Genomic DNA, 18,095 nt, shown 5'->3' on the forward strand with positions numbered 1-18,095 from the left:
CTTAATACTTTGGGGCCAAAAAACAAGAAGAACAACAAAAAAAGACAGATTTGGTAATCTTTAGTTGTCTTTCCATTATTTCTTTTCTACCACTCACAGGGATGGACTCGCTGAAATCTTCCAACCTTAAGAGCTGATCAGTTGGATCCATTTTATTCTTGCTTTTTTTTTTTTCATTATTTTAATTTTTGGAGAAGGATTTTTAGAGTTCTGTGAATTGATTTCTTAAGATACTCTCTCCCCCCCCCCCCCCCCCCCCCTTTTCTTTGCAGTTTGATGTCAAAGGATTTGTGAGTCCAGGAGTGGTGATTTTTCTGTGTAGTACTTGCAGGTGTTTAGTAAATAAAGTCTGTGTCACAGCCCACAAAGTGTAAGTGTGTGTGTCTATTTGTTTTTATTTCAGCGGAGCAATACTGCGCTGCTGTCTTTGTAGTACATGTAATTGGTTTACGGACATGGTGAAGTGTGTCAGCCAGTTGCTCTCTCACATGCATCCGTAGTTCGCTGGTTAACACCGGAAATCTGCTCCTATAATGTAATAGTGAAAGCCCACACGGCTTCCCATCACGGCACAGCCCTCTGTCACATGGCGCGCCGTTGGTTTTCACTGTGGATAGAGTTGGGGGGGAGACGGGATAAAGGAGTCTGCAGGCAGAGGAGGATAACGCGATAGAAGGTTGCAGGATCTTATTTACCGAGTAGGTCTTCTTAACCACTTTTTTAAAATTGATATCATCTTTGTGTCATTTTGTTGCGCCTTGAAGTCAAAACTCCGCCATATTCAGTCCACCACGCCCGGAGCGTCAGCTATCACAGTCGCCGTTACAGTCTGCTCAACTTATTGCACAAAGTTAATTTCCCCTTTTACTGGAGAGGAAGAAGGTAACAGCCTCGAGAACAGCTGCTTTACTTCCTTAAATTTGCTAAAGCTTCTGTTTCCAGCTCCGGGAGGGGGGAGGCGTAGTTGCTGGAGCTTGTAGTAAAGAGTTACCGTGGGCTTTAATCATTGTGTGTTGTGACTCGAGGATACACCGAGGAAGGGAAGGGGGGAGTGTTCGCTGTATGAACAAACAGTATGTATGTGTGTTTACCTTGGAAGGTGAAGTTGTAACCAGGAATGATTTTGAGCTCCGTGGGGGCATGCTGCCTCAGCCCGGAGGCCAAAGAGGCTCGGAGGATCAACGATGAGATTGAGAGGCAGCTCCGCCGGGACAAGAGGGAATCCCGACGGGAATATAAACTCCTTTTGCTGGGTAAGAGACGGATCAAACGGTCTCTGTGACACCTCTATCAGAGGTCAGAGGTGGAACAAGTTTTCAGGACTTCCACTTAAGAAGCTGCATCCCGAAAAACGTTAGGTGGCCTCCTCAAGAGGGTCTTTGCATCTCGTCTGTTATATCAAATTAATTATTAAATTTGATACATCAAATGTCTTAACGATTTAAGAAAAAAATCTTGCATAAATATAACAGCCTTATGTTGAATATTTGTATTTACGGTGTTTTGACATATGAGGCAGCAAGTGCAGCTCTTAAATTCATGCAGAAAGAAAGCTGTGTCACAGAAGACTACTTGAATAAATACAGCCTACTTAGCATCTGTCTGCTCTTTGAATCAGACCCCTCAAAACATAGATGTAAACATGATTCAGTGCACTTGAGTGTGTTATGATGCCTTTGTAGCTGAGAGGAAGCAGATTATAAACAGTGGAGTAAGAGGTGAATCCTGAATGTGGACATTAAAACCTGAAAAATATAAGATATATATATATATATATATATATAAATACATTGTAAACAGAAAAATCCCCAAAGTAAAATAAAAAACATGGAGGTGACGTGAATAATTCTATATACCACACAATTTACATGTTCAAAAGGGAGTAGGATGAAGTTTACATGCACGTCATTTACTACTGAACACTGTTCCTGTCATAGGGCGTGTGCATAGTTTGCTGTGTGAGGTGAGTTAAAGTGTAAAGACAATGCAAAATGCAGTTACAGTACGGGCAACCATGCAAAACGTACTCACAGTGGGAGTTTTAACTACTTTTAGCTACTACTGTATCTCAAATGGGGGAAAAAAGGGATTAACTACACAGATTTGTAGGATTGAAATATTATGTGTACCAAATGAAGTGTATATACTTCATTTGTTGATAAGACATCAACATATGGCCTGACTGTAGTAGTTTAACATGGACCAAAGTCTATGTACATTAGTGGTTTGCGGTGACATTGATCAGTGGTTGCTGTATGCGTCTCATGAGACGTATTTTAAAAAAAGAACTGGTACTACAACAAAACTCATCACAGTTTAATCTTAAGGAGAGCAGCGAAAAAAGAGAAAACAGTTGACTGTTAACAGAGCCAACTGCCTCCAGTTCTTCAGAACTGCCCATCGACAGATCTGTGCAGTGTATCTGATAACAGCATTTTTCTTCTACACAACAGTAAGCAGTCCTCTGGTATACATTGCTGGTTCAGACAGGCATGACATGACACGAAGCTCAAATACTCACTCGTCAGTTTTTTTCCTTTTACGAAATAATAGCCTTGGGTCAACTAGTTTTGTAGCATTTTTGTGGTTAGCCACGAGCATGTTAGACTGTAGCTTCCTGACCCTAGTTTGCATTTATAATCTCTGCATGATTTGGAGACTTTATGAGGTATAAAGATGTGACAAATCTACATGTATTAGTAACATAATTGCTAACAGTTATACCTGGAAGTGTGATGAGTCCTCCCTCATCTATCTCACTTTAGTTGATGGTATACATTTTGTTTCAACTTCCTTTAGAATTGGCCCCATAAAATCCAGTATGGCATGGGCTCCACACACCGCTGTCATTTAATCTGTACAGAAAAGAAATATTAGTTGCAGTCCTCATCTGTATACTACAGGGCACCGGGTGCTTCATTAGTTCCTCCTTGCTCCTTTCTACTTTCAGAGCTGCTTTAATTCGTAGTGTCACAGATTCATTGAGGTGCTGGAAAAACGTAACATTTAACAGCAGAGATTTTGGTCCGTATTGACGTGTCAGCATCGCACAGCTGCTGAAGATTTGTTGGCTGCACGTCCTAAATGCAAATCCTCTGTTTCACCATATCCCAAAGGGCCATGCTGGATTGACATCTGGTGACTGTGACGCGTCATGTTCAGGAAACCAGAGCTTTGTGACACAGTGTTACTGTGCTGGAAGCAAGCATCATGAAAGGATGGACATGGTCAGCAACAATATGGCTTCATGTTGTGTCCATCAAATTCTGACCCTACCATCCGAATGTTGCGGCAGGAATTGAGACTCGTAAAGCTAGAAAACATTTTTCTGATTTTCTGTCTAATTTTGGTAAGTTCGTGGATGTGATATCCTCGGTTGCCGGTTCTTAGCTGACCGGAGCGGTTCTGGGTGTGGTCTTTGTAACAGCTCGAAGCAGTGTGGCCATTTTTCTCTGGCCTCTGACATCATCAATACCTTTTTTTTTCCAGAGGACTGCCGCAGACTGGATATTTTCTCTTGTTTGGGAAAATATCCTCTGTAAACCCTTGAGATGGCAGTGTGGGAAAATCCCAGCAGATCAACAGTTTCTCAAATACTTAGCCCATTTGTCACCAACAACCACGCTACATTCAAAGTCACTTCAATCACCCTTCTTCCCCAGTCGGCTGCTCAGTTTAAACTTCACCATTTTGTCTTGACTATGTTCTAAATGCTGTTCTTGCAACGTGATTGGCGGATCAGATGTTTGCATAAATAAGTAGTTGAACAGGTGTACTTAATAAGGTGCCACATTTAATTTGACTATTTGGCAAAGGATGTGTCATCAGTGATTAAGTTGAAGGTCTAAAGCAGTCAAGCATGGGTAGTCATGTTGAACGTGTCACCAGCCTTTTAGCTTCAGTAGACAGCACTCTGTATTTTAGCCCACGACCAGTTTCAGTCTGAGATTGGAACAGTGCACATCGCTTTAAGTACTCTCTAATAACATTTTAAAAGAAATACTGTTGCTTTCATTTGTGCACAGGGTTGTCTCACCGGTGTCATTTCTGCATTGTCAGCTACACGGGGAAATGCCGCAACTTCTAATAAATCTACCAGCCACCCATGAGATGACAAAACGTAACATTTGATGCAAGTTATGTCCAAGTTTACATAAGAGGACATCAGGATAATATATTATGATCATAACTACATTCGGGGCGACCGTGGTTCAGGGGGTTGGGAAGCTCATCTTGTAACCGGAAGGTTGCCGGGTCGATCCCCAGCTCTGTCTGTTCCTGGTCGTTGTGTCCTTGGGCAAGACACTTCACCTACCGCCTACTGGTGATGGCCAGAGGGGCCGAGTGGCGCGATATGGCAGCCTCGCTTCTGTCAGTCTGCACCAAGGGCAGCTGTGGCTACAACTGTAGCTTCCCTCCACCAGTGTGTGAATGAATAGTGGAATTGTAAAGTGCTTTGAGGGTCTCGAAAAGCGCTATATAAATGCAATGTATTATTATTATTATTATTATTATTATTATTATTATTAAATAAATAAATGAAGCAATAAAATCAATCGCTCTGTATACCATCTGTTTAGTGATAACCTGACATAGTTTATTCCTCTGAGCTATAAAACCCCATCCAGTGTTGCTAAACAGGAGAGTCTGCATCCGTGCTGCTGGTGAGACCTCAGGCATAGTTGCTCCTTAAGCTAAATGCTAACATCAGCATGTTTTGATGCTCACAGCTATAAAGTTTGCAGTCCATTTGGTGATGTAATGATTATTATGCTGACTGCGTTAACATGCTAACATTTACTACCTTAAACTAAACTCAGAATACTGGGGAATGAACACCTGTTGTTAGGACCTTAAAGAAAACACTGAAAGTGTTGAAATTTTCATCTGGTATCAAAAAGTCAAGAGCTTATCAGTGTGACGCATAGTGATCCAAAAAGGAATTTCAATGTCAACAGACAGAAAGAGTGGGAGTTTTACAGTTAAAACTAGCTGATCGCTTACACACTGCACGAATATATATAGAATATGTGAACGTTTTACAGAAACAATATAATTGAAATGGATGGATGTGTCAACAGGGTCAGCAGGAAAACGTAAAACAAGTTCTGACGTACCTGTATTAGTTAAATATTTCTGTCATTATTTTTTTGCGACAGATGTTATTTTATATATATATATATATGTGTGTGTGTGTGTGTTTTATAGCCTTAAATCAATCAAAAATTTATACCTTGTTATTTTTTATTAAGCCAAAGGTCAGTGCTTAAATTATAATTACAAGTGATGTACTCATTAATGACTGAATATTTTTTTAAAATATTTCCTTTCAGAGTTATTTTATTTTTGTGATTTCTAATTCGTTTTTTTATTTCAATTTATTTTGACTTTTTGTTTTTAATCCAGTTTAGTTTCACTTACTTTCTACTGTTTTAAACGGTTTAGTTTCAGTTTAGTTTTTGTTAGTTTCAGTGTCAGATTTAGGCTTTTTAATTATTATTGTATGGAAGGCATATGTCGGAGGCACGATTTAGGAAAATTTATACCGGTGTTACAATAAAAACACAGAATATTTTGAAAGCAGTTGACTCACAATCCTGTGGAGTCTCAATAAGCATGTCCATCAATGCCTCATCAGCCAAGCTGAAATAACACCTTTTTAACAAACTAACAGATACTATACTTTTTACAAAATCTTATTTTATATAGTTTACATTTTTGCACAAGTCTAGTTTTAATTTTCACTTTTTTTAGGTAACTAAAATGTTTTCTTCAAATCTGCTTTAGTTTTCAGTTTTAGTTAACTATAATCACCTTGATCCTATAATATACTGAAAAAATGAATTCTGTATAATGAATAGTTATAGTTGAGGCACTTTTAGTTTAGTTGGACTTTAATTAAAAGAATTTTCCTTATATATGTTTAAAGAAGTTTTTATTTAAGTAAATAATCTAGATGCTTCTTCTACCACTATAAAAAAACAAGTTCTCAGACTTTAAGTTTTTTCTACCTGCTGTTGTGGTAAATAACATAATTGTGTCTCTTTGTGCTTAAATTGTAAGAAATAAAAAAAGTAAAAGTAAAATTACAGGAAGGGCTCAGGTAGCTTATTGATCGTCCTGTAATTATAAAAAAAATCATTTTGTAAAAACAACCAAGACAAAACAAAACAAAACAAAACAAAACATGTCTGTAATAGGTTTTTTCTGTAATAAATATTTCATATATATATATTTTTAAAATCTGATTTTCCATGTGTTCTTATTGGATCAAGAATCACTTGAGGGGATGAAAATGACCTTTGGATTTACACAGTATCTGGATGTGATAAGGTATAGAGGGGAGGACAGGTGCATTGTATTGTTGGTATTTTGATGGGAATAAAGAATAAAACTACATTTATGCCTCCTGTTGGATAGGAACTGGTGAAAGTGGCAAGAGCACGTTCATTAAACAAATGAGGATCATCCATGGCCGTGGATACTCTGATGAAGACAAGAGAGGCTTCAAACAGCTGGTGTACCAGAACATCTTCACAGCCATGCAGGCCATGATCCAGGCCATGAACGCACTGCAGATCCCCTACAAGTATGAGCACAACAAGGTAGGCCTGTGTCCTTTCTTCGCTGCTTTGCTCAGACAAATTGAGAAAGCGGTTTTTATCAGACACAGTCCCACAGAAGCATGCGGAAGGTTTACTGACAGAGCCTGCAGTGTGTATTACTGTGTATTTAGGGTGAAGCACTTCTGGTAATTTGCAACAGTGTTTAGTTTTGCAATCCTGCTGCCAGAGAGTTTTGTCTACTTACGGAGTGAGCTGTCGTTTTGAAGTATACAGAGTGTCACACTGCAAGCATGTAAACTGGTAGCCCTGAGCCAAAAACAAGTAAGAGATCAGGAATTCCCCATTATTCATACAGGAATCTGTTCCTGTCTTACAAACACCAGGGGCCCGTTCTTCGTACCTCGCTAAGTAAGTTAGCTGGATTTGATTGTTGACGATTTCGCGTGATCTTGGATCGTTCGGTTCCCCGAAGCTCATCCGGGACTTGCTGCCATAGCAACAGAGCCGTAACCGTAAACCTGCTCGGGAGCAGGTTTACTTTATGTAAACAGGATTAGATCGCGGCCACGCAGGTATGTCCGCTTCATTTATACGAAAGCAACAGCGATATTCCACCACTGTTTTACCATAAATAAATATTATCAATGTAACTAAAGATAATGCAGCACTTGATCCATTTATTGACGTCACACAGATACATACAGGTCATTTCCTAAAAAAGGGAAATGTACTATTAACATTCTATTACATGTATGTGATTATTACAGATGTAATTCATATTTCAGAGTAGTAATTGGAAATTACTTCGTGTAATCAAGATGGGAGACCACGGCTATAAAAGCGAAGGTGGATTTGGGAAGTCTGTCGCAGTCATATCCTGTCCGTTTACGCGACCAACCCATTGCGGAAGGTGCAAGATTGATAAGGAGAGTTTTCAGAATTCAGCGTATATTGCGGGATAGACAGGATCCTTTAGCTCAGCGCGACAGTGTGCTCATAGAGAGATATCGATTTTCCCGTGAGGGTATTATTCACTTAACCAACTTGTTGACGAGGGGGTGCAGGACCACCACCTGTCTTTTGTTGCTCTGCCCTTTTCTTGGTTGCTGTTATAAACAAACAGATTATTTCAGGGTCTCTTTTCAAGAGACGAAAAGCAATATAAGTGAAAAATATTACCATTCTGTAGAATATTCTTATATTTCACTTTTACTTGTTCCCATGTTCTAGTGGGTCCTGTTGTGGCTCTAATGTGTAAGGGGATATAATATAACATAATATAATATAATGTAATATAATATTGGATAATATAGTGTGATATAATAAATTTACCCTACAGCCTACTGGTGTTGGCCAGAGGGGCCGATGGCGCGATATGGCAGCCTGGCTTCTGTCAGTCTGCCCCAGGGCAGCTGTGGCTACAACCGTAGCTGCCTCCACCAGTGTGTGAATGTGAGAGTGACTGAATAGTGGCATTGTAAAGCACTTTGGGTGCCTTGAAAAGCGCTATATCAATCCACTCCATTATTATTGTTATTATTGAATTACTTACGAGTTTAATTTGTCAGCAACTTCCTGCCAGCCCTCTCTCCTTGCTTTTGCAGCATTTGCAGTGTTCCCTTGCGTTCTGATTAAACTCTGAAACTCCTGAAATCCCTCACTCAAGAGTTCTTGCTCTGCTGCCGAAAAATACCGAGCGCACTCCTTCGACATTTTCGCCGACCAATCAGAGGGTTGCCGATCAATGTTTCCACTATCGATGCGTAGCCCCTTTTACGACACCCAGTGATCTCACATTACTTCATCCAGCTGTACTAATCGTCAACAGCAGGTGTGTTCGGGGAACCGGATTAGTGAGCTCACGGTTAGCGCGATGGTTTGGTCTTGGATGTGTCATTTGATCTTGGATGTAGTAAGCGACGTACGAAGAACGGGCCCCAGGTGCGTATTAATCACAAAAATGTGCTAGCTCACACACAGAGACTACATTAGGTAAAGCTCCAGGTTAGGATGCAATCCAGGAGAGCCTATGTCAGTGATCATCTGAGTCAGCATGTGAGTTATATTTTTTCTTTCCTGTAGTGTTGGTGGTGTTCTGTAAAAGCTCACAGGATGGCACTGTTTGTATGCAGTTGGTTTGCATAAATCAGCAGTGAAACACAGAGAGACCGTAGGTCAGTGAGGTCAAGACATCCGTCGCTGTGTCTGAAATAAGTGCGTTTATTCATCAAATCAACTACACTGTTCACAAACTATGCTGATCACAAAAAAGTGCATTAGACTCCTGTCTGGAAACCAAATTTATCGCTCATTATTGAATAAACTATTGACTGTCTGTTTGAATAATTTAGCGAGCGGTGATATCAGGCACTCAGTATATCAGTTCACTAAACCTCTTCCCTGAATGGTGAAATCGTAGCTTAGAATCTATAGTAATGCACAGAAGGCCCATCCAAAGATTTGAGTCCTCGTATAACCTCTCTGAAACAAAAAGAAAACAAAGCAAAAACAAAACCAAAAGAACAATTGAACGAGTTGGATTAAATTTATATGCTCACAAAAAAGCCTGCTGGGGTAACTAGCTTTTTGCTTGCTTTCACCAGAAGGAGAACATCTTAACTTAGTGAAGCTTGCTCCTACTGTTTGCTTCACTAAACACACAGGTTAGACTTTTATTCTGAAAGCATTTTCTCATATAAAGTCAAAAGTGATAGTTTTAGTTAACTTTTTATGTAAGAGGTTTACACAAAAAGTCACACCTCCTTGTGATTACTGTGGTCACTAGCACGGTGTAATGCTTGCTTGTGGCTGTTATGGATGACACTGACCTGTCTGCAAACACTTGCTAATTAAACACTGAACTGTAGCGAAACTTGAAAAAGTGAGACACAAACCACAAAGATGTTTTGCTGGCAACCAGTAAGGTGGACACAAGGCAGTTGCCAACCTCTCTCTAGACTCATGTGACTGCCTTAATGATACTTTCATAACTGCGGCTAGCTAGCTCTATACTGGAATATACTGTAAGAAGAATACTCAGTGGTATTTCTATGATTGTGTTTTTGAGTCTTAAATAAGAAATCTGCCTCTGAGTAGCTCTATAAAAAATGAAGTAGACACTGGAAGTGACGTGATTATTTGAGGCGCGGCACATAAAACAGTGGCAGCTGTTGAGTGATGGAGGTGAGTAAGTTACATTGTATTAGTGGTGTGGAATTAAAAGCTGGAACAATCTTTTAGTAAAATGCTAAGATTTTTTGATTTCTATTAGGTGGTCAGTGACTGCAGGGGGAAGAAAATGTAAAATAGAAAAAGAAAAACAGGACCATCAAAGAATGGGAGTATATTTTGAAGCAGGAGCATTTTAGTTAGCATGAAAAAACAAAAACAAAAAATCAAACAAAGTGGAAAATCCCTTCCAAAGACTTCTGCATTATGAAAAATATATGACTCAACAAACAGATATCTGTTCTTCAGTGTTACCTTCATTGGAGCGTTGCAGTGTAATCAGCCGGTTCGATTCATATATTTCATAACACTGGAATTTCATTAATGATGGGTTTTGATTCTCATGTTTACTATTGCTTCAGATTGCTGAACTGCTGCCCTTCTGTGCTTCCTGTTGAAAAAATCTGATATGGGGGCATGCAAATGCTTTAGCCTTCCCACGGCTAGTACTGCCTCTGCAAGCTGCTTTGCAACCCATATCTACCCCAGCTCCTTTCATGTTGTGTCTGATTTCTTCAGTGTCATTTCCGTTTTCACTGATGGCTGCCGTATAACATACTGGTACCGCTTCTCTCCCACAACAATGCCATGCAAACCAATGCACTAAATTCCTGCAGATGGGGTTAACACGCTTGACTGCTAGGTTGAGAATGACGATTTCTAAACAACAGCTGTTGATAACATACTCAAGAAAAACCACTACACAGATACCTTCAAATCAGATTTATTGTTTTATGTTTGGAAGCTCAGAGATTACTTATTGGTTTTTAAAGACCCCCTGTGACAGTAGTTTAAACAGGGCTTAATTTCATCATGTCTGCTGGAGACTATCAAAAAGTTCTCTTTTACAGTGGGGGAAATAAATATTTGATTGCCTGCTGAATTTGAAAGTTTGCTCACATCACCAGGCGTGTACACACCTCAGGGGGGAGTTTGGCCCGCTCCTCTTTGCCGAAACTCTCGAAATCCGTTAGGTTTCTTATTTTTATTCTTGGCTCTTTGATACTGCCCAAAGTGGTAAAATGGAGGGAACTGATTCTCTGGAAAGTTGCGCTTCATACACATAAGGAGTTCAAAAAGGACGATCCGTAGTTGATTGATTGACCGTACGTGGCACACAGCCATTCCTGCTGCGTTGTAGGGGATCAAATACTTATTTCACTCAATGACAAGAAAATCTACTTATAGCTTTTACGTAATGTGGTTTGGTTGATATTCTGCCTCTATTAAAATGAAATTATCATAAAAATATAAACTTTTCATTTCTTTGGAACAATTATTTCCCCCACTGTATCGAAATGATGTGCTTATATGTTGAACAGTTAGTTTCAGTAAATGATTGGTAGTATGAATCAGAATCTTAATTCCATCTTGTTTGGTATTTGTTATCTTGGTAAACCGGATGACATCACTCCTTCCTTCCAGCACTGGGACTGATTCGTCACCTATAATGCTGCGGTGACAGTTGCGCAAGAGATGCTTCCTATAAATAACACAATATTAAAGTAATTATTCTTTCTGAAGTTGTCGCTAATATTAATGTGTTATTGTGATGCTCAGGCCAACGCCACAACTGTCAATAAGGCTGATGTGGAAAAGGTGGTAACATTAACCAACCCATACATTGATGCCTTGAAGAGCTTGTGGAGCGACCCGGGAATTCAGGAATGTTACAATCGGAAGCGGGAATACCAGCTCTCAGACTCAGCCAAATAGTGAGTGTAAACAGAAGAATAACTCCTCACACACTGTCTAATAATTTCCTGTGTTTCATCTGCCAGCCGTCTTTTTAATGCACCAAGGACACAGAGGCTTAGTAGTTTTTCCATTTAAGGTTGTTAAAAAGAAACGCATTTAAATTCTAAATAATTCATTGCAGCTACATGGCTGAAACAGATACAGCCATGACTTAAATAATTCAAAATAAATGTCTTCCTTCTCTCCCTCTCTGTTCTGCTTCTTCATCAGTCTTTCTGTCAGCAGCTTTCATTTTCATTTCTTAACACTGCATTATCCTCCCCCTGTGCTATTAGCTATCTGGATGACTTGGATCGAATCTCTGATACTGGGTATCTGCCAACTCAGCAAGATGTGCTGAGGGTGAGGGTGCCCACAACCGGTATCATAGAGTACCCTTTTGACCTGGAGGGTGTGGTGTTCAGGTGAGTGGTTTTTTTTTTTCTTTCTTTTGTTGGTGTCCCCCACAAATACTATTAAAAATAATGCAACATTCCTTAAAAGCAGATAACATAATTCGAGGTATTACAGGGATCGATACATTTATATCTTATATATATAAAGATCCAGTAACCTGTTTTAAAATCTTCTACCCTTCTACCTCCCGAGTACAATGTCTATTGTGTGTATACATCATTATGGTGCATTCACTGCTAGCGAATGGCCATCCTGTTTTTTTTTCTTTTTACTTGTAACCTCTCTGGTATCCAGATACCTGCAAAAACAATGACATTGTCCCTGATGACACCTAGTGTTATCAGGTAACATAAGCACATAAGCAACTAGGGCTGTGCGATATGACAAAAATCTCATATCCCGATATAAGAATTCTATCTTCCCGATAACGATATAAATCACAAAAATTTAACATTTTCTGTAAATTCTGTGAATCTCGGGCAGCTCGTCTTGCGGGAAGTGTTTCCAGCTGCGCGTCATGTAGCTGGAGTCGAGTGTTTTAACCGATGCATGAAACGATACATTTTTAGACATAAATTGTAAAGGCCGCCGTTTTCTTTGTGAGTATTTATTACACAGCGTGCTGCGGGGAAAAGCCTGTTCTAACGTTTGAGTCTAAGGTTTATTTTTTAGCACCTGGTGGCTCTTTTTTTAATTCTCATCCGTAAATAATCTGCTCTTTCACGTGATTCTGTTTATTTTGAAAAGTCTCAACAGGATCTTGAGCTTTATTGTGAAAGGTTTATGTGGAACATAAACAAGCGGACACGCGATGCTGTTACCGTCGTTGTTGCTAACCACAACGCATAAAAACAGGCGCTTGTCGTCGGTAGTGTGGTTATATTAAATATAAGAGAAAGAGAGAACTTTAAGAAATTAATATAGCCACTACAGTGACCATCAAAACGATGAAAAAATGTTGCCGTAAACAGTTTATTTTGCGAAACAAACGATAGCGTAAAATGAAACAATAGACGTTTTTATATCGTCATCCGATATATATCGTTATATCGAACAGCCCTATAAGCAACACTTTCACCTGTTCGCCCTTGGACTGCAGTTATCATTGCGTCCCTAAATATAATTTGTTCATCAAGTCTGCCATCCTGGGCGGCTACGTATAGCAAGAGCAGACAGATCACACAGAGCAGTTCTGCATGAAGAGTGTGTTAAATTGATTTCATAGTTATATAGCAAACAAAATGTTTGTTAATTAGAAAACTAAATATCATTTTAACGCTAAAAATAGTGACGTTTAACTGTGTCGATAATTAGTCAAACTTTGTGAGAAGGCCCGACCAACTTTAAAATGATCTCTCAAAGCCACCTACTGTGTGTTAGGTAACTGGACACTGAGATGTTAATTTTCAGGAAGCCCATTAAAATGTAACGCACATTAGAGTTCACATTAGAATTAGAAAGAAACATCCTGTTTGAACTGACCAATTTTAGACTATGTCGCTGTGACAGCTGGCCACTGATTATATTAGCTGCTGTTTGACTGGTTCCCCCAGTTTGACTGGTTTTACCTCTTTAATATAACAGTTCATGTACTTTACATTGCTGTCTCCGGTCCTGTTATCATTTTTAAGAAACATCATTTGTATCATTTATGTTACCTTAATATTTTTCACCGGTTTAAACCTGTGACTGTAGGATGGTGGATGTGGGTGGTCAGCGTTCAGAGAGGAGGAAATGGATCCACTGTTTTGAAAATGTCACTTCCATCATGTTCCTGGTGGCACTTAGTGAGTACGATCAGGTCCTCGCTGAGTCTTCCAATGAGGTAAAAATCAGACTTAAAAATACTAATCTAATATATATATATATATATATATATATATATATATATATATATATATATATATATATATATATATATACACACGTTTCTTACATGGGAAAAGACAGTAGCTTGCTTTGGGATAAAAAAACACCCAACTCACTGGATAGGACACAAAGGGACTTTGTTTCCTTTGTTTAAGGCCAAACCTGTTAGGTGGAAATGATGACCTAGATTTCTGCAGAGTCCAGCTCCTCTCTCTCTCTCTCTTTGTCTCTCTGTTTCTCTTTCTCTCACTTTCTGGCCATATTGATTAACCTCATCTCAGCCCTCCTTTGTGGCAGTGCTCATAGTTCAACTGCAGGGGGAGCTCTAAAGTCACTTTAGCCCAACAAAGGGCACCTTTTAGTGAGGCCTGTTCACTTGATGAGATTACAGCCAATTGAATTTGCTCACACAGGCAATCACTGGTGAAGTACTGCTGTTCTTCAGCAGGGATTCACGTCTGTTGTGTTTGCTCCCTTTCATTCTTTATTTATTTATATGTTTGTTTTTTTTCACAGAACCGAATGGAAGAAAGCATGGCCTTGTTCAAGACAATCATAAGCTACAAGTGGTTCGAAGAATCCTCGATCATCTTGTTCCTCAACAAGATAGATTTACTCGAGGAAAAAATCATGTATTCACATTTGGTTGACTACTTCCCTGAGTACGACGGTAAGGGGAACTAGCGCACTCGCTGCAAAGAACATTTGAATAGAACATGATAATATGAGCATCTTGGTCCATTCGTTTTTGCTGATTCACTGTGTCAAATAACAAAGTCTTTCTCTTACAATCACCAACAACACACTCACTCCTTTTTACAGTTCGCTGGCATTAACTACTAAATGCTACTGGTTATACCAGACCAAACACGAGTGTACCAGTTTGTTTTCCGCTGATAAAAATGATATGCTTTGCCTGTGAATTCAGATTTCTATTTCTTCATGGAAATGCATGAATCTAACTTACAATTTTTCACTTTTACACAACTACTAAAATATTCCTGTGCTGTTTTCTTCTTCTAGGTCCTCCACAGGACGTCGACGCGGGAAAAGCATTCATATTAGACATGTTTGTCAGTCTTAACCCAGATGAGAAAAAAATCATCTACTCCCATTTCACGTGCGCCACAGACACAGACAACGTCCGGTTTGTCTTCTGCGTGGTGAAGGACCACATCTTGCAGGGCCACCTGGATGCCTACAACTTGGTCTAAAAGTGTGGCGGTCTTGTTCTTCTTCTTTTTGCTGTAACTCAATCGGCTTTGTACACCTGGCAGCCGGGAGAGCTCCTCTGTGGTTCTGTTTGCTTCACGCTGCTGTTGAACTCTTAAATCCAAAAACAGGAAACGGAGAAGTAACGCGGCTTGTCGTCAAATGGCTCCACTACTTATGTATTTGAAATTTTCTAGTTACACTCTTTAAAGTGGATGTCTTCAGCTATTATGAAGTGTGACGTTGAAAGCGTTGCCTTAGCGAGGAGCCTATTATAGTAAACACTGAATTTTATGGAGTGCTTTGTGTAGCAGTGTAAAATATTTCAGTGTCCTCAAGAGCCTCAGAGGACTTGTAATGTACTGAGTCTCTGCTTCAGGAAATCTGTGGAAGTGAATGCAGACTAACTGCAATGCAGCACCTCACATCACTAATCCAAGTTTGTCATGTTTTGTTTTTCAAGCTAAAAAGTGTTCGAAGCATCTGAATGCTTAGGTTGTGTCTTGACTTAAAGGGAACTAGTCGTAATCAACACTAATGACACACTGACCTTATTTACCACTGTTACTTGCACATTGTATATTTTGTAGCGGTGGTTGTGTCGTACTTGCTCCAGTTTTCAAATTTCAATTCACTCGATGCGCCTCACGTTTGTACGGTGTCCCAGAGAGGTCAAACGCTGCAACTTCAGAACTGCGCTGCGACTTAAAAACACCAACAAACCGAAAATTTCTCCAAATGCACACAAAACACATTGGAAATGAAAAAACAAAGCAAAACACAGAAGCCGAATAAAACACAGTCGAAGTTAAATCAGAGCAACAAAACAGGTGTTTTTGGGGGAGGCGTTTATTCGAAGGACCAGCTGCGAAACATTGTAGGCTTAAAAGGAGCACACGACTCATCCACGTTGTGAGGGAGAAAAACATGCAGTGTTTTCATATGATTCATGTAATACTGCAGATAGATGTTTGCTATTAGCCATTTAGCACTTCAGGTGTTTGGTGACATACCTCACCAATAACACTTTTGGGTTTTGTGTGTTTTTCTACTACTGTTGTGTTTTATTCAAGTTCTGTTGTCCTTTGTGTGCTTTTTCAACATTTTTCTATTTGCTGGTATTTCTTTAGTTTGCAGTTCCTTTGACCTCTCAGGGCCACCGTACATTGTCTGCATTGACCCTTTTAAGCCACTTTTTTTGAGCACGGCATACTTTTTGTTTTTTGTTTTCTAATTCTAAACATTTCAAAGTGATATTCACATTTATTTCTTGTGTCAGTTGTACGCTTGAATAGCACGTTTCTTCAGTTCAAAGACTGTTTGATTGGATTTTTAAGTATATTTCTTGCTTTGCTCAAAAGGCTTTACAACTTCCCCTTTTATTTATCTAAAGGCATAGTGTACATATTGCATGGTTGGGTAATCTCCCACTGTGGTTATTTTTCTGTCTTTTTACTCACATCACGGTCAGTGTTGAAACTGCTAAAGGGAGAACTTTTAAATGTTAAATCATCTCTGACGCTTTAGAGATGGTCTATTCGCAGGCATAAAGAAAAAGCTCATGAGAGTGTATCCGTAGCACTATTGTTCACAGAACCCTCTTCACAGGCTAATGTGTACCATTTTATTTATTGGTATATTTCACTATGACTGTAATATGTGAATGCAGTCTTTTTAAATGCGATTGGATAAATAAACAATCTGTTCATTTTAGGTTTTCAGTCTTTGTCTGTGTTTGCAAATCAGCTCCGGCACACTGATGGTTTGCCATTCAAGTGTTTGTCTTCTTGGCTGCTTGAAGAGCTCATCTGGAGCAGTCTAAGTCCTAAAATCCTCCTCTGTGATACATCCATCTGGCTGGAGCCTACAGCATTAGGTCCATATTTTTAGTCTTGTATGCAGGGATATAGAGTGTGGCAAAGAACCAATATTTTTGGAGGACACTCAAAGTAATGTGGCAGTTGTATGTGACACAAGGATAGATTAAAAGTGAGGTGGCTGCTGGGCACCAAATCCTTAGTGGTCTGTTCTACATGCAGTCAATTCAACCCCACATCGAACATGAATTAAAAACCGTTATCCTACATTTCACCTAAAACATCATCAAGTCAAAATAATGAGCCCAAGGACTGTAGCTAAGGAAAGATTTGAAAGATTTCCCAGTAAAAATCTCCACATTTAAAAATGCGAATGATTCACAGCTGATTTCCACTAATTTTACTTTTTTGTTTACCTGTTTTAACATTAATAATAAATAAGTCACAGCATCATTAGGCCAATCATGGCTGCATGACCTTAATAAAAGACATACATGTAGAGTTAGGTGTCCATTGTATATTATGCTGAGGTAGAAGTTGACAGTTGTATTTATTTATTTATTTATTAATTATCACCAGGCAAAATTTCAACCACCACTTTAGATTTGAAAGCAAACAGTGAAGATGTGACTGGGGTGCAGACTTCCAGCTATATTTAAGGGGCTTGATATGATCTGTTTAGGAATTAAAGCCATTTTTACACTATTTCCCCATTTTCAGAGGGTTAAAAGGGATTTAGCCAATTGGCTGATAGTATATTTAATAATATAGAGCTTTTCTATACTAGATGAGCATTCAAAGCACTTTATACATGTCATTCATCCATTCATGCAAGTAAGTGCTTTCTATCTAACATTAATATGCCGAAGGATACTTTGGCGTGCAGACAAGAGCAGCCAGGCCTCATCCCAGCAACTGATTACTCCCTGAGCCACAGTCACAATAATATATTTATTCAAATATAATATTATTGTATAATGAGATAACATATACAGCTTCATAATCGTGGAGGCCTGTTCCCTTGCTATTTCATGACAAATTAAACAGATGAAATATCAAGAGCTGATTTCCTTTGTTGGGCGTGCAATATGGGATTCAGAGAGATGTGAAAAGATTTGTTAGGGTGGAAGTAAAAAAAAACAAAAAACTGACAAAATGGCAAAGTCTATGGCCAAATCCACAATCAACTACATAAAATGAAGGAAAGCACTGGCTCAGCAACACCAAAAAGTTGGAAGATGATGGAACT

The 18,095-nt window shown here is 39.1% G+C and overlaps 1 protein-coding gene across 3 annotated transcripts; it reads left to right on the plus strand.

The window, feature by feature from the left end:
- Positions 1-558: 558 nt before the first annotated feature.
- On the plus strand, positions 559-16,736 carry LOC147326119 (guanine nucleotide-binding protein G(q) subunit alpha-like). 3 transcript variants are annotated; one of them, XM_086301078.1, is made up of 8 exons: positions 559-698; positions 1,100-1,253; positions 6,421-6,605; positions 11,355-11,509; positions 11,828-11,956; positions 13,644-13,773; positions 14,334-14,487; positions 14,841-16,736. In XM_086301078.1, the coding sequence occupies exons 2-8, from the start codon at positions 1,118-1,120 to the stop codon at positions 15,029-15,031; spliced, it is 1,080 nt and encodes a 359-aa protein (XP_086157204.1). In that variant the 5' UTR covers positions 559-698; positions 1,100-1,117; the 3' UTR covers positions 15,032-16,736. The 3 variants fall into 3 exon arrangements, with proteins under 3 accessions (XP_086157204.1, XP_086157205.1, XP_086157206.1); XM_086301079.1 differs by lacking the exon at positions 559-698 and adding an exon at positions 715-882; XM_086301080.1 differs by lacking the exons at positions 559-698; positions 1,100-1,253 and adding an exon at positions 5,937-6,333.
- The last annotated feature ends 1,359 nt before the right edge of the window (positions 16,737-18,095 follow it).

Source organism: Aulonocara sp. 'chitande type north' Nkhata Bay, linkage group LG7 (genome assembly GCF_057382095.1).
Source record: "Aulonocara sp. 'chitande type north' Nkhata Bay isolate Kocher_YH1m ecotype deep benthic linkage group LG7, A_spYH_male_GT1.1, whole genome shotgun sequence".
NCBI classification, from domain to species: domain Eukaryota; kingdom Metazoa; phylum Chordata; class Actinopteri; order Cichliformes; family Cichlidae; genus Aulonocara; species Aulonocara sp. 'chitande type north' Nkhata Bay.

Coding starts and splice junctions, on each gene's coding strand:
- LOC147326119 (XM_086301078.1), top strand. CDS start 1,118: ATGATTTTGAGCTCCGTGGGGGCATGCTGCCTCAGCCCGGAGGCCAAA. Junction 1,254..6,420: donor ATATAAACTCCTTTTGCTGG/GTAAGAGACGGA, acceptor CCTGTTGGATAG/GAACTGGTGAAAGTGGCAAG. Junction 13,774..14,333: donor TCGCTGAGTCTTCCAATGAG/GTAAAAATCAGA, acceptor TTTTTTTCACAG/AACCGAATGGAAGAAAGCAT.